The sequence below is a fragment of the Meleagris gallopavo genome, chromosome 16 (genome assembly GCF_905368555.1).
Source record: "Meleagris gallopavo chromosome 16, MGAL_WU_HG_1.1, whole genome shotgun sequence".
NCBI classification, from domain to species: domain Eukaryota; kingdom Metazoa; phylum Chordata; class Aves; order Galliformes; family Phasianidae; genus Meleagris; species Meleagris gallopavo.
The window spans coordinates 2,232,771-2,249,677 of record NC_139419.1 but is presented as its reverse complement, the minus strand read 5'-3'; the positions used below and the strand labels follow the sequence as shown (position 1 = coordinate 2,249,677).

At 44.0% G+C, this 16,907-nt stretch overlaps 1 protein-coding gene across 10 annotated transcripts in view; it reads left to right on the top strand.

The window, feature by feature from the left end:
* Positions 1–10,970, top strand: part of CHLSN (cholesin) — a 99,204-nt gene extending 88,234 nt beyond the window's left edge. For 8 of the 10 annotated variants that reach the window (XM_085238062.1, XM_085238058.1, XM_085238059.1 and 5 more), the window contains 2 exons: positions 4,899–4,980; positions 8,925–10,970. In XM_085238062.1, the coding sequence (XP_085094188.1) occupies positions 4,899–4,980; positions 8,925–9,107 (265 nt within the window). In that variant the 3' untranslated portion in view covers positions 9,108–10,970. Of the gene's footprint in view, positions 1–4,898; positions 4,981–8,600; positions 8,829–8,924 lie in introns of all 10 variants that reach the window. The other 2 variants (XR_014886877.1, XM_085238057.1) reach the window with 2 other exon arrangements.
* The last annotated feature ends 5,937 nt before the right edge of the window (positions 10,971–16,907 follow it).

Here is a 16,907-nt window from a genome sequence, read left to right as displayed (position 1 = left end):
CTTTCCTCCTGTTCATGTGATTCCTAAACTAAAACTGAAAGTTTAAAAAAAAAAACCTTTTTCCCCCCTTGCCCTTTCCCAGTTCTGTAGTCACTGTGCTCCTTATGAACCAGATGCACGAATACATTAAAAACTGTTTTTAAACCACAGATTAAGAAATGGTGCCAGGATTTCCTACCAAAAATGTAGCACTGCTGCTAAAATCTGTTGACAATTTTGAAAAGTTTCTTCTGGCAGAAGAGATCCATTAATGTCTCTTCTTCTTTTCCAGGAAAATGAGAAAAACCTTTTTCTAAGTTTGAAGTTAATTAGCTTCCATGCTGTATTTCAGAGATCACTATAAATGTATTAACTTTTCCAGGAATGGGAGTTGGGACATAACAGAGTCATCCGTTATGTGAGAAAAACGCATTAAAAATAAGGGCTGTGACTCTTCCTTACGTCTGTACTTGGGTCCTGCCAAAGATGAGCGTGTAGGTTTTAACTACAGCCATTCTGCTTAAGCCTTTGAAAATCAATTTAGAATGTAAATTTTGGATATCTCTTCCAATCGAGGGCAATCAGCATCACACACCCACCTGAGATGGGATTTCCTCTCACCCTGCATACAGGCTTGCCCCGTGCTGCAGCCTGGCTCTCTTGGCATGCAGGGCTGTGCAGCAGCCCCTGGCCTTGGGAGCCCTTTCTGTCGATGCAGCTTTTGGTCTGTGCAGTACATGGGTTTGGTGCTGGCAATGAAAGAAATGTGAAACCTGCCTTTTTAAACACACAGTTGTTTCGAATGTCCCAAGAGAAAGAAAAGAAATTCGGAATACCCGTGATAAAAATAAACGCCTTAACATTTCCCTGTAAGTAACTGCATGTGTTATGACCGGACGAAAAAATTATGATTCCTAATTTGCTATATGCACTGGAGAGCATATATAAAACTTGCACCCACATCCACGTATATTTTATGTATCCATGTGGAAGCTCCATCCTTGCACCAGAACACTCTTCTCCCACCAGAACACGGCTCTGCCAAATTCCTGCTCCACCCGTGATGCTCCAGGAATCCCAGGGAGCCTCTTTGAGGTGCCAGGCTCCCGTGCTCACCTGTAGGCCATATGTAACATTAACTGACCTGAAATCACTGTTCAGTTTCCAAATTCGTGCCTTGTAAGGGCAGTTATCTTACCTTACGCGTAAGCTCGCGGTGCATGAAAGTCAGTGCTGCTTTGTGTATTGCACTGTGACACGGGAGAGCAAATAGAGCTCCGGCTTTAAATGTCTTTGAGGGAATGTTTCAGTGTGGGTGTACTTTGTTGAGGAAGCACCTGTTGCAGCGAGGGCAGGCGCTTTGCTCTGTGCAGTCTGTGGAGCAGCACGGAGGCTGGGGCTGTGTGCCCAGCTCAGGGCAGCAGGCAGAGATGAGCGGAGGTGTCCTTGTGTTTGGCATGCAGCAGTGTTCTCCTCCTGTCTGGTGGTTATCGGCTGTCATGTGTCTGTCTTTCCTTTTTGATTTCTTGACGCTTGTCTTTGACCCAATGATCTTTTCAGCTGAAATGGATGGTTCTCAAACAGTACTTTTCTACACACAGGAGATTATATAAGTGCTGGGACAGCTTCCTAGTGTTTTGTCCTGGCCAGCAGTCTAAGCAGATGCATTGTCGTCTTCCTGAATTCAACTGGTAACAATAATGTTTTTCTCTTACTGTGTTTCTGGAACCAATCTGACTGCTTTCCCTTCCCTTTCTGTGCTACAGCATCCCATGGAGCGCTCTGCCCTGCATGCTGCCAGCTGTCTTCTGTGTTCCTGCTTAGCTGCCAAGACTCAGAAATGCTCTTTTTCTGTCACAGTGGTGAAAGGGATGGGATTAAGCACTTTAAAGGCAGGTTGCATCTGCAGTGCCTGGGAAGGCCCAATGCAACCACGTGTGATTTTAATATATAGGCTGAAACTCATTTGTGTAATAGACCAATGGGAATCTCAGACAGCTCTTCTGCACGACACCCTGATGCTAAAAAACAAAAACTCAGATGTGAAGGTCTTTTGGAAACTTGATTCATTTGTTTCATATCCTCTGTATCTTCAATTTCAAAGCCATTTAGGAAGATCGTTTGCACAAACGCGAAAGCTCTCTTTAACTAAAGGCAGCTGATGTGTTTTTTCAATGAGCTGGAGCTCATAAGAAAGACTCAAACATTAACTGTGTAAAGAAGGCAATTAGTGTTTGTACAATATATTGGAAATTAGCCCTAGGCACACTGGAAAAATACATGTTTTAAACATGTCTATTTTCTGCCCAATTCTGTAGCTTATATTAGATCTGGATTTAGATATATCCAAAGGCCACCAAATGAATTCAAAGCTGTGAAAGACATTGTTATTGTCTCTAATAAGCTTTTTTTTCTATAATGTAGTTGTGTAATACAGTATAACTCTGTATATTTAATCACTCCAGGGAAAATCCTTTTCTACTGCTGTGATATGTCAGGAAAGCTTATCTGCATATAAACAGCAAAAAGAGACCTCTCCTGCATTACAAAGCTCTAAGATCTTTAGTTTGAAAGTTGAGCATTTCTAAAAATGCACTAATTATGTCATTCTGATCAAAAGAGATGTCCTGCTCACATTGTCACCGAGTGACATTGTCCGTAGGCTTTAAAGCTGTCGTAGGAGTAGGGAAAAAGCCAGTGTGGTCATAGGAATCAGTGAAAGACTTTTATAACCGTGGGAGGTCCATTTGCAGGGAGCAACTGCCACATTATGTGTCTTGATTGCACATCCATTGTGGTGCGTGTTTTGGCTGCAGTTTGATGGGAAACCAGGTCAGGAAAAGGGCCGTGTTCCTGAGAAAGAGGAACTGATGAAGCCAAAGAGAGAGAAGCAGTTAAAAACCTGATGGCAGTTTGAGAAAACATGAACGCTTCTATCATCTGTTAAGGGAAATGCAACTTCTTCCCACATTCTTTCAGCCTTTGATCCCAGTTGGGCAAAGTGCAAACTTTGAGAGTCTCTGGTGCTGTGATGGGCACAAGCATCGTTTCTGCAGTCAATTATGTTAAACTACTTGTTTACGTTAATTATCATGGTTATATCATTAATTATTGGAGAGAAGCCTTTCTAGAAGACTGGGTGAAACTTGTGTTCGTTTCTACAAGAGAATTCACTGGAGTGGAAGTGGCAGTGGGTGCAGCAGAGTGATGGCTGCCTCAACGCGTGGAAGCCAGCATATGGTTTCAGTAATGGGCTAATAAGAGCAATTAACCTCACAGTGCACTCATTTGTAAGTCCAAGTTGTTTATAAAGTGGATAATAAAGATATTGTAACATCATATAGCTTTATAGGAGATTAGTGAAATGAGGCTGTGTTTTTCAAGCCAGTGCCTGTTAGCACTCTGGTGATAGCATAAGGAATAGAAACATAAAGTCAGCAGAGGATGAAATACTTGGAGGTTCGGCAGTGTATTTAACCAACCAGTGTAAATCACAAGTGTCCAGTGCCTTGTACAAAGGCTGTCCTGAGAAGAGGGGCTGCTTTGCAGGCAGCTCTGATGTTCAGCTTGCTCTTGCCACCTTGCAAAGGTTGTAATGTAAGCTGTTACCATGCTTCATTTGTGGAATTGATTCTGATGCTGTAAAATATCTTGTGCTGTAGTCACTGATGTTATGTTTGTCCTTTTTCGGCTTGCTGTCATTTGTCTCATGATTTAGCTTGTATTTTGGCTTTGGATTTAGCTCGTGATTACCCTACTGAGCTGTTGCCAGTTTTTCTTTAAGCCGAATTTCTGAGTCAGGAAAGCACTTGGAGGGGGCACGGAGTTCTGTGGAGGCTCCAGACTTGTGGTCTTGTTTTTTTCTGTTTCACTGAATGGCTGAACAATGCGTTCGCTGGTGCAGCATTCCCCAAATATGAAGGCTCTTTTGCTTTATTAGACTTGACAGTGTTTAAACAATGCTAATTCTCATACCCAGCTGGCTTTTCAATTGATTCTGTGCTCTCTGTCGCTGCGTAAAACAAACTGAAGCATTAAAGACATCTTGCAAGCTTCCCTCTGGGGACTTGTCTTTCCTTAGAGAAAAATCAAGTGTAGAATTTTGTGTTTTCTCCGTGTGTTTTCTGCTGGGTCTTTAAGTGATATTTGAGTGTATTAACAAATGGTGTACATGTTAAGGTGCTAATTTTCGGGCACGTGCTTTGAAAATCAATATTTGTTTTCTTGTGAGATATGTGGACCGAGTGTCTCTTTCTTCACCTGAAGCAGAATGCACCAGTTTTAAAATTATATTTAAGTTCTACAGAGAACTTAACTTGTCGTTTTAACCCAGCTAAAATCTTGCCTATTAGAAATTCGATTGCTAAACAAAGGACTTTTAAAGATGTGAATCATTTGTTTCCCACTTTCAGCAGCATGGATGCAGGCTGATGTTTGGGGACTAATAATGAAATCAGAATTCCTGGGGAGAGTGAGGAGCAAAGCACTTTCTGTCCTGTGAACTTCAGCACTTTGCTCACACCGTTGTGCAAACCAAAGCCTTGCAGCGTACAGAAAAATGTGTTCTTTGCACTCAGCGGTGCTCAGCAGCTCAGCTGTGCTGGGCTCACATCGCTCATAGCTCTGAGAGGAGGAGGGCATTCATTTCTGACCTCAGGAATCAGTGCTTTCTGATGGAAATGCTTCACATTCTTGGCCGTGGTCTCTCTCTTGGCCATGGTCTCTTCCTATGAGCTTTTCACTTCTTGCACAAAAGCCATCTAGCCTTGTAATATCCCACAACACAACGTTATGCATCAACACAAGGTCGTGCATGCAAAGTTACTTAGAATCCCTTTAGGAAGTACTGTATGGACAGTAAATATTTCGATCACGGGATATTTTAAGCTTTTTTTTTTTTCTTTTTTAATTTATTGCAGCTGGTCTGAAAACCCAAAGGAATGGAAGTTTCAAAAGACAAGACAGACCTGGCTGCTCTCACACATGTATGAGAAGGAGAAGGTTTGTATTATCAGGAGAAGTTCTCACAATGGTAGTATAAAGTTTTATACGTTAATTGTAGCTATTATTTATTAACCCAAGGTTACTAGCATTAGCCGTGCACTTTTCTAGTATTTTTTTAATAATTTATGAATCCACTGGAATCTTTTTAACTAAAACACTTAGCCACTGTGATTGCTTGCTGTTTATCTTTCCGTTTTGGGGTGGTTGTTCTGTGGACACTACTAGACTTAAGCACGTCAGACAAGGAGAAGAATGACGCTTTGTATAAACCTGAAACTTAATGAGAGTAGATTTGAATATATCCTTAATTTCTGACTGTGGAATAGTGGGCAATATTGGTGACAGGTGGGTGGTTGGTCTGGGTGATCTTAGAAGTCTTTTCCAACCTTGGTGATTCTATGATTCTATGATAGCTCGTGGATTGCTTCAGATACCTCTGCTTCATATAAGATGTACGGATACACTGCCAAGATGCTAAAATAGCTTTCTCATTAGAATAGAAGTGAAACCTTATGTTGATTGTAAAAAGCATAACCAGAAGCCAGCCTTTCATCGTCACCCAAATCCATTCATTTCATAACTTAAAAAACAACATCCACATAGCTTCCAGTCAGCATCTGAGCATTGCAGTGCAGAGCAGAGCACTTCAGCTGATGCCCCGTTGTGTAACTGAGCACACATCTCACTGTTTGCACAGCAGCTCCTTATGGATTCATTCCATTGGCATTCAGTCAGGTGTCGCTGACTGTGTGTGTGCACTTACACTCTTAAACATCACCATCTTCCTGACCCAAATTGCACCAACCACCTGGCAGAAGGTGTTGCTTTGATGATTAAAAATACTTTCAGAGAACCGTGTAATTAAAAGCAGAGCTTTGTGAAAGCAGCAAATGTTCACACGGCGTAATGAGCTGCCAAATGCGTATTTGATAGTAGGTATCTGGCTGTTTGCATTGCCTTTTATTTTTAAGCTGTGCTGTTAAAAGTGTTTGTCCACCTTTGGAAGTCAATGTGTGCTCTTTAACTCTGCTTAGAAACTGCTTTATGGGCAGAATGGCATTTTTGCTCTTTTACCTGTTTGCTTTGGGGTTTTGTGTTGCGACAAACTGGGAAATAATTAACTGTAAGTAGTGTTTGTGTTACAGATCAAAACACAGCTTCATTCCATATTCTGTGACACTGAAATGAAAACCTCCTTTCTAGTTTTGTTGTGGTTTTTTTTTTTTTTCACGTGATGAAAGCATAATGATTTATTTAAATTCACATATTTTGTACTGTTTAATAATCAAAGATGCATTGTATATGAGCTACAGATAATGATTAACATCTGCATTCAGATTCAGTACAGTGAGCAGAGCCACTCAAGTGCTCATGATCAAGCATGTATGAAGTCTTTTTCATCATCAGGACGAGGCAGGGCTGCTTTTGCCTGTGTTTTTATACCCAAATCTGATTTCCTGTCCATTATAGAATAAAATCCGTTGGATATCTGAGCATGGCTAAAATACAAAAGGAGACTTCCTTCCTAAGCCACGTCTTTGATCTCTTAGTGTCACTTGTATTCTTACTGAAAAGCCATGCCAAGAGCTAAATTAAGTTTCCTGTACTGATATTCTTCTTTCTGTAAGATATAAAGAGAGGTTTTCTAGTCGCTTACAAAGCGATTTTTTTAAGTGCCTTTAAAATCCATCTGCTGTAGGCTGAAGGCTTCAGAGCTCAGGACTGCATACCTACAGTGTGTGCACTTCTTTGTGATCCTGCACTGAATGAACGCTGCATCATCTGTTGCTGGTTGTCCTTTGGCACAGCACTGTCAGCAAGTAACTGCATCGATTGCCCTCAGCCTCTGGGCTGCACATCCCTGGGATTGTGGAGCTCCTGCTGGAGGCGATGAGAAAAGCCAGGGTAATTTAAAAGTGATACCTGCTCTTTCCCTGCTGTTATTTGTTAGCATTTCCCCATTTTCATGGTGTCACGTAGTTCCTGAGCATTCAGGGGCTGATGGTTATTGGGTCAGGTTTGGCTGTTTCCACCTTAGTCTGCTCCAATGCATGTTAGTCGTGGCAGAGGCAAGGCAGGTGTGCAAGAGAGAAGAAACAAGAAAAAGGGAAAATGGGTTAAAACAGCCACCATGGCAATAGTGAGATCCTGTAGGCATCACTTCACCTGCCAGCACTTTGGTGGGCCATCCCAGTACCCAATTTCAGCCCTCCCTGCTGGGAGCTTACAGACAGGCAGTGCTCCTAAAACCAAGAGGCCTTGACATTGCAACCCCCAAAACCAATCCAACCAACTGTGATTGCATGCAGTGAGCTGTGACTGTGCCACGAGGCCTGAGCACAGGGGGCACAAATTATGCAGTTAATTTAGCTAAGGTGGAGCACAGAAATGTGGCTGAGCTTTAAACACCCGCTACTGATACCTGTGCTGAAGGACCAGCGTGCTGACACTGTTTGCATCTCAGCATTTTTCTCTGTTAGCAGCGTGTTTACCCTGAGTAAAAACAGTTCTAAAAGTTGGGGTTTTTTCCTTATTTTTCAGTTTTATATCACAGACACACTTCATGTATCATCAATTTCAGTGTTAGTCATTATAAAATTACTATTTTTTTTATCCGTACTGTTTCTTTAGCACAGGAGTGTTTGTGTGAAGTCCATAAAGATTCCCACAGGGCATGAGTTACGAAGCAGAGTGCAGGCTGCACCTTTGATTTACTGCTCTGTAATATCCCCTATTGATTAAGGCAGCATTGGAGTATTTTTTCTTCCTCTTCTTTGAGAGCGATAGAAGTTTTAGCGATCACAGTTGTGCTGCCAAATGTCGCCGCAGAAATAAGCTGTAAATTAAGCATCTGTTGAAGCTCTGTCTTCTCTGCAGTGTTGATACTCCACAGGATTGGAGCAGCCCTCGTGCAGTGACTCCAGGCCTTTAAATACTTACGTATGTGTTTAGCTTTGCTCACGCCTTGCAATGCTGGATGTGTAAGGTCAAACAAAGAAACATATTTGCAGGGTGAGGTCATTGTCACATCTCCTGATTCACAGTAAAAATATTCTTTTAATGGCTCCAACCAGTTCCACAGATACACAAGGTGAAGTTATGCCTTAAACAGATCTGTTCACCAAACGCTGTTGACAGTAAGTTGGTTCCAAATACTGCAGAATCATCAGAAGTCTTTGTGAGGTTATTGCCTGGATTTCTTAATGGAGTTGTACGTTGTACCAGACAAGCTAAAATTTAATCTTTTACTGGTTAATTAGAAAGGAAGTAAAATGGGAGTAAGGCGACAGCAGATAACTAAACTGCTTTTGATGTCTGATGTGTTAAAGGAGTGCATCAGTTTTAGTCAGCGTGATTTAAAAATGATTTCCATATGTCTCAATTTTTTCAAATTAAATTCAATTCCTTTGTATAAGCATTCTGTCAAAGTCAGAATCTGTTGTGTGCTGCTGGGTGGTATCTCATCGTAGCAAACAAATGGTTTTGGGTAGGAGTGAGGATACTTCCACAGCATTCTTTCCTTGGACACATTCGTGCCGTTCTCCCGAATTTGGTAAGGTTTGCATACATGTTTCCAAAACTAGGATCTGGCTAGTGTGTTTTCTCCCTTCCAGCAGCCCTCACAAGCTGGATCTCTCTCCCAGGCAGTGTTTGCGTTTGCTGATCATCAATTCCACATCTGCTCAGCATTTCCCCTCAGATGCTTTGCCCATCTGAGCCCACAGCAGTTCTCTCACTGCAGTCTGTCCTTCCCGGCACTTTGAGCATTGGCAAGAAACTCCTCCATTTGAAGGTGGGCATCAGCAAATGCAAAAGGCTGTGCAATTCACCTAAGTACCTTTCAGGTAATGCTTTGACATGACTGTGGATGAACATCGAAAGGGAAGAAAACAAAGCAGGTATTTTTTAATTCCTTGTGTTTTTGTTTTTTTTTTTTACAGGTTCCAGATGAGCATTTCACCATTTTACTGGACTATCTGCAGGGCCTTAAGGGCAGTGCACGGGACACAACTGTGCAGAAAGCTGAAGCTCTGATGCAGGAATTGGATGGATCGGATGCAGAAGACCCAACCGTGATGGAGAAGTGTGAGCGCATACGCCAAGTTCTGCAGCTGCTGTCTTGAGAGTGGTTCTGTGTCTCGGTGCTTGTCTGGTGGAAAGAAGCACTGAATATCACGTGCAATACTTCGAATTCGTTGTAAAGACATATTTTGATAATGAATCTGAATACTACATTTTCTGAATTTGTACTCGTGTTTTCAGCTGCAAGTATTTATCGTTTTGAGGTGATGAAGTCAAAACAGAACACCATGTATGGTCCATAGGCATGCTGCATTGATTAAAAGTAATCTCACTGCTTATCTTTGGAAAAATACACCTCTCTTCTCGTTAGTTTTTCTCCAGCTCTCTGTCTAATTACTGTTAAGTAAGAGGAGCTTTGCAGTTCTTAACAAGAAGAGTAGAGCAGCCAACAGAAAGCCTGGAGGCTCCTTTACAATGGCAGCTTGTAGCATTAGCATACAGTGCAGTGCTTGCTCAGCCAGCTGCAGTCTGTCACTTTCAGCTTCAGAAGTGTGTCATTTGGATTTGGGAAAGATCATTTTCAGTCTGTTGAGCACGGGTTGTATAACACAGTTGCTTATTAGTGCTTCACGCAGTAATCTGGAGATACCATCAGCTTTGTTAGTTTTCCTTGTATATTTCAAAGGTTTTCAGTGCCTTGCAGCAATTGTTTAGATACTCAGATAATGTGCAGATGGGAACAGCTCAGATCTTTTGACCATGTGTAGTGAACTCATCTTGTACCCAAACTCACCCTGTGACGAGAAGTGCTGCACAGCAACACTTTGTGTGCCGCCTGCCAATATTGTGTTCTCATTTTTCTCTGTACTTGGTGGCCAAAAGAGTAAATCTGCGTTCATTTGCGTTGACATGTGGCATTTATCTCCTATGAATGTGCTAAAAATGAGGCTTTCAAGTGAAAACCAAAGACATCAATCACTCGAATGTTGCAGTATTGGCTTATGATTTAATAACACTTACATTCAATTCTGCGTTCTTGACCTGATTCTTTAATCTTTCTGCAGATATTGTTCATGCTGTATTACCAACAACTTTATCAAATGTGTATTTTAGAAGAGTGGCTGTCTTTGGGAATTACTGCTTTAATGTGAATGGATGAAGGAGGGGAGAATCTATGGATATGCTGGCCTAATTTTTCAGTAAGAAGCATTTGAGTGGATTTGACAGCCTTCACAGTCACAGGTTATTACAAGTCCTCAGAAGTATGAAATGTATTCCTAGTAACAAATAACTTAAGATTTGGGCTTCTTGAAGATGAGGTTTTCAACCAAAGAAGACCTGTTGTTAGCCCAAGCAGAAACCAATGCTTTTTTCTCTCCATCAGAAGAGAAGATGAATTCTAAGGGGTGAAGTTTTCTAAGTGTCTTGTTGGGATTTTATAATTGCATTTTCTCACTTCTGCTTCCTGCTCATTTTAGGATTTTAATCTAGAAATTTACATTGCTTGATAATTATATTCATCAGGATTTCCTCCGTGATGTATTTTAAATGACATATTTTAAATGATGAGGTGGATAATTGCAGCTATGGAATTCCTGCAGCTGCCCAGAGCTGTGCAGGCAGACACAACCCATCACTTCATTCACTTTGTTCCATCCTTCGGTCACGTAGAGTTTTCAGATGTTAATGTTGTCTGTAGCCTAGGCTGTCTTATGGCTGCAGACAGGGCAAAATCGTGTCTGGGTTTCCATGCCATGGCTGCTGTGTTAATAAGAATTGAGTCCAAGGCGAGAAGTAACAGTGTGCATGGGCAGTCTGACAAATTGCACCTTCATCTGCTTGCTCTAATTGTCTTCTTGTTGGTCTGAGCTGCATTGCGGAGCTCCAGCTATAAGGATCCTGTCTGAATAGAATGCTGAAGTCAGGGCTTCTAGGCAAAATAAAGGAACATTAATTACTCAAAACTGCTTAAAGCTGGAATTGTGCCTCTAATGACAGCGCTAATTACTCAGTATCTGACAACGTGAAAAGTTCCCTTTAATTTGACTGATCCTGGCTGTGGGTTGTATATCTTCTTGGCTCTCCACTGTTTCCACAGTTTTAATTTGTTATCATCATTGTAAAATTACTGAGTCAATGAATTCTCTCTTCTTATTCGGAAAGGATATATTGTGGCTGTTTGAGCATGTAATTTATTTCCTTATTTCCTCTTACTGGAGAATAGTTCTGCTGTGTTTTGGTTCGTTTAAAGCAAGGTGACTCTTGACTTATCTCCTACCCTGTCAGGCAGTACAGAAATGCACTTCAATTTGGGCTTGGTGGGCTTTGGTTGGTTGGATTTCCTCTGCTTGTTTTTGACTTTTGCCACTGAGTCAGAGCAGAAAACGCAACACTAAAAGGGACTTCAGTTGCAAAGGCAGCACTGGAAAGTTAGTAAACATAAGAATGGAAAATCTTTATAGAATTTTAATTTTAGTCCACCACTCATATGCAACATGATGGATCAGTGCTGTATTTGCCACTGTGTTGTAACTGGTAAGTCATTTATTTGGTGTTTTCCTACCAATTCTGCTGCTGTTCTCATTTTCAGAATGAGCCTTAAAGCTGGAAAAGTAACTGCCATGTGGGTTTGATGCTATGCAGAAGAAACCAGTAGGAACTTTCCTGTTAGTTTCACTTAGTGCAGGATCCAGTCACAGAAGTTTCATCACAAGCATTCCCTTCAAAACATGCTTTAATGTTCTGATTCATTTACAGTCAAAATACTGAATTGATGTTACTTAATTTAAACTCAGCTTTGTTGACATAAAACTTTCCAGTGGTTTATTCTTGTTGGGGCTTTGGTTTCCTTTTATGTCTTCCTTTCTGTATGGCTGAGTGAGCCAGTTATTTCTGTGCCTGCAAATAGGAGTATTAGTTGTGTACAGCGACTGCAGTCATACAAGGACACAATTAAATGTCCTTGCCTTTGCAGGATGCTTAGCAATGATTTATAATTACGTTCTATTTTAACTTCTTCGTAACAACTTACATAGTCAACAACTCAGCGTGGTCAAAAATAATTATTTCTCAAATTGTGTTTTCTCTTTTTCCTACGAGGAGTGGAGAATACCACACTAAATACAGCTGATGTATAAATGACGGGGGGAGGGTAATGCAAAACAGTGGTTTATCTTTCTTTGTCCAAACAAAGCTGAATAAGAAGCTTGTGCTGTGAGGAAAGTTTGGCTGGGACATGGAGGGAGGGACCTTGGGATAAACACAGAGCACTCATGCAGTCGCTCTTAATGATTTCTCTTTTTTCCCACATGCAGAAAAATTGTTGGCATTCCCCAATAAAACCCACAAACACACCTACGTCAAAAATGTAAATAGGTTTCAGAATCAAATACTGAAAGGTCAGGAAATGCCACATGTACATACATGGCCAGAAGAATTCTGGTCCTACCTCTCTGTGCCTCCAACCTGGAGGCTGAATTAAGGGGGATTGTGTTAGAAACAAACACAAAAACCCCCCAGATATGTGAGCACTCACTGGAAGGTTGTTCCCCTTCACGCCCCCGTGCACAGCAATTTCCTATCAGTTTTAGTTATTCTGATTGTTTTTAAGGTTTCTTGATAATTTAAGTAGTACACAGCCTTTTGCTGTCCCAACTGACATCTGTTTTCTTTATGTTCTCATTGTATTTTAGAGAACTGTAAGCCTTGGCACACAGAATCTGTCCCTCTCATTTGCTTATAAATAGCTGGGCTGGCAGCAGCCCTGCCAAAATCCTCACTGGTTGTGAAGTTCCGCTGGGCCCGGAGAAGACTGTTGAAAGGCCACGTTTTCCTGTGCTCTTCTTGAGGTACAGCAGCCTTTGGCAGCATCCTTTGTACCGGACGGGCTTCCCTAAGCCCCATGAAATTGCCCAGATCTGATGCAGCCAAGCAAAGGGCAGCACGTATCAGCTTTGTGATGTGAGGCTGCAGCGTGTGGGCACACAGCCTGGCGCCTGCCTTGCCTTGCTGCCCGGTTCCAGTCTGTTGAGACTCACAGCCAACTTACTTATCTGCTTTCTGTGGGCTTAACTTGACCAAACAACTGGTTTACAAGCTCTTGGGGTGTGCTGAAAGCTTGAGCTGCAGCCATGGTCGCATAGGACTGCTAGCATAGGTACGTGCCAATAGACTTCATGGATTTCACAGACCTGTGCTGACGGTGTCACTGGAGCACGAGCAACCCCAGAGTGTGAGGATGGCCAGCGTGGTCTGACAGCTCTGTGTGGCTGCACACCAATGGTTGTTGTATCATATCTTCTTTTGTGCAGCCCAGGCTGCAGGATGCTGTCCTTGGAAGGAAAGTGGCAGCCAGCTTGCCAATTGCTTCCAGAAATTGGTTCAGGCTTAGAAAATATTTAAAAAAACCCAGGGGTTTCCCTTTTGTTTTCTGAATCCTTTTTTATATTATTTCAGCTGTCTTTAGACAAAGGAAGGGGAAAAAAAATTAACCACAGAGAGATGGTGAGTACATCTTTGACGTTGTTTAATAAGAAAATATGGACTTGTGTTGAATTACACAGTTAATGAGGAGCAGGCAGGCGGTCTCAGTCCTTTCTGGGTGGTATTTTCAGTGCCAGCAGAAGATGAAAACACAGCAGGTGAGCATGGGTTGATGCTGTCCCCTTCAGAAGTGCCATAGATGGTCACTTTTCTTAGGGAGGAATGGAGGGGCTGTGACAGACGCAGTCCCTTTGGCTGCTTCTGGTGCTCCCCTCCTGTCAACAGCAGGCAGCTCCTCGCTGACCCTGCGTGCATCACTGCAGGGTGGGGGTCCTCCACATCTCATAGAAGTCTGTTAGCAGCCTCTGTACAGCTGCTGCTCGGCATTGCCTGTGGGCAGACATCAGAGGGCATGGGAAATGGGGCTGCAGTGCTGGAGGATGGGAGCTGCAACGCGCATGCCCTGGTGTCAGCAGCCCTATGCATTGCCAGTGCTTGAGTTTGGTTTTGGGATGTTTTTTAGAGAGCTGAAAGGTGTTCCCTGCTCAGCCAGTGATGGGAAAGCTGTTGTTGGTACTGCGGAACATTTTGCTGTAGAAATCTGAAAATATCAAAGGCTACATTGTGCTGCTGGAGCTCCGTAGGTTAAAACATGCTGTAACATTTCAGGGTCTTTTGGTAGTATTTGAAAGTGATAAAGCAGTGGTCTCAGCAGAAGGCAAGCAGATGTCTCAGCTGGCTCATCCCAACAGTCCTGCCGTTCACTCAGCAATGACCTTTACCCAGGTCACCTTATCTTCCTTGCAACTCCGCTGGATCGTTATAAGGGGAATAAATGTGACATTCTTTTGAAATGGGTTCAAAATCTGCCCCGAGCTGCTCCGTGGGCAGAGGGAAGCACTGTGCCTGCAGGCCTGCTCTGAGGTCATCGGGGTGCTAGGGCCGTAGCTCAAGTCATTAGGATTAGTCCATAAAGCCCCTTGTAATCCACATCTTAAGAATCTGAAAGGTCACTTGTGGTCCAGTAATCCCGAGTAGTGAACGGGAAGAATTAGTGGTGATTGTTTTGATCCTAAACCACCTCTTAAGATAAATGCTGGCCTCTGCCCCAAAAGCATATGTGTGTTATTTCGGTGGGGTCCCAGAGGCTGTACAAGGAGTGAGCAGCTGGGCTGTCACACAACATGACACGGCACAGAGTGTTTAAGAATCATTTTAACATTGGAAGGATACATCAGTGCTGGTGGTGTCAGGGCATGTGCCTGTGGCAGTGGGGGTTGGAGATCTGTGATCTTTGAGGTCCCTTCCAACCCGTTCTGTGATTCTGTGGAAGGGATCACCGAGCAGTGGAACTGCATGGGAGCGCCTGGCTTTGCCCTGCAGAGTGATGCTGGCACACTGTCCTTGCCGTGTTCCATCGGGGGCTCCCTGGGGGCCACCCAGCCCTTACTGTGGGAGGGAAAAGCAGAGGGAAGGAGATTAAAAGATTTGCCAGCAGCAGCAAGCAGTCAGCGGCTGGACTGGGATTAGAAACCACGCTCCTGGTTTCCACTCCCTGAACCTGGCCGCCAGACCGTATTAGTAATGCAAACGCAAACATAGGGAAACGTTTCCTTTTTCCAACCCTCCCTGCTCACAGGTTGTCCCTTTGAGTCAGGGCTGCTTGCAGTGAGGTGACACACAGCACCCAGCAGTGCAGGCCCTCGTGTCTGTGCTGACAGAGCAGCGTTCGGTAGGGCAGGCTGCTGCTTGGAGCGCTGCCATTGCTGTGTTTAAGGAAGCCCAAAGGGATGCGGTGGTGATAGCCATCAGTAGGCCCTTGTGTTCCCCAAAATGTTCCCTCTCGCAGCATGCCACGGGCTCAGGTTGGCAGCTTGGGAGCAGGCTGGCATTTTAACCAGGAGATACTGCATTTGTGGATGGTGGTGAGTCAGACACAAGTGAGATGTGCAGCAGAACGGGGCTGAGGGGCTGGCAGTGCCATCGATGGTCTCGTGGGTTTGTGCTCGCTTTAGTTCTGTTCCCACATTGCTCCTCTATGTCATAAACAAGCAACAGGATCAAAAAGTAAAAGCAGTGTGTGGATGCCACCCAAGCAAACAGCCAGAGCAAACTTCACGGGAGGAATGGCGTTTGGAAATGCAGCACTGAGTCATCAAATAGAGTCCATGTTAAAGGCTCTCAGAGAAGCAGTTTGGGGGCAATCTTTTAAAGGAAGGGCAGCTGTTTGCCTCCATGCTCGCAGGGCTGTGGTCAGGGCCGCCTCTGCTGGTGTCATTGCCACTTGTCTTTGTATCTCATGTTTGTGTACGGTACAAAGGCCTGCAGGAGGGAAGGGGATGTGCTCTGTAGAGGTTCTGTGTCACAGGACAAAGGGGAAACGATTTCAAACTGAAAGAAGGCAGATTTAGATTGGATATGAGGAAAAAGTTTGTTACGATACAGGCAGTGAGACAGTGGCACAGGGTGCCCAGAGAGGCTCTGTGTTATTGTTACTGCTCAGGGCTCAAGCAGTGAGCTGTTCCCCTGCCCCTTGCTGTGCCCTTACAGTGTGACACCCCCAAAATGGGGCCGTTGTGCCCCACTGCCCCTCACTGGCCCCAGGGCTGAGGCAAGAGCTCAGCTGCTGGCTCCGGTCCTCTGTGACAGACAGCAGCTAATTGGGAAGGGCTCAGCCTCCAAATGCTTTGCAAACACCAGGGTAATGACTTCCTTTCCCAATCCCAGACCGTGGGTGGTTGGCACTCCGGGTAACGGCTTCTCTTCCTGTGATTCTCCTGTGCTGCATGACCCTGCTTGACCGGAGGGGTTTGACTTTTCAAAAGCTTCATTTACTTCTAGATAAAGATTAATTTTCATTTTAATTTTTAACTTAAATCTCATGGGAATGTGTTTTTGCATTCCATCCAAGATGCTGTTATCTGTGCCCAGCTTTGCCCCCTCCATGGCTTGCTTCACCTAGGTAATGAGTAACCCCCTATCCTGGGACCGGTGCTGGGCTCCACGTGGTTCTGTGTCACGGTGTGAGGAGGTGCAGTTCCTACACCACTGCCTTTACACGGAGCCCCAAAGACCTTCCAGCAATGATGGTAGCAATGCTGGATCAGCCCCAGGGGAGCTGCAGGACGGGGCTGCCCTCACAGCACAGCCCTCTGCTCCCAGCGCTCTGCCCAGAGCTGCACAGACAGCCGTTGTCCCCGCGGGGACACGCAGCACTTCTCCAGACTCCCGGTCTCCTGCTCTCACCGCAGGAAAACGCTGTTGTGTGTAATGAGGGCGGGTTTGGGAAGGAGCACTGCGGGGTGGGAGCCGTGCTCGGTCTCCTCTGTCTGGCAGCTCTCACTGCAGTCAGCGGGAGCAGCAGGCCTGGCACACAGCCCCGCAGCAGCTCTGCAAGACATACGGGTCTTGTGTCCCTT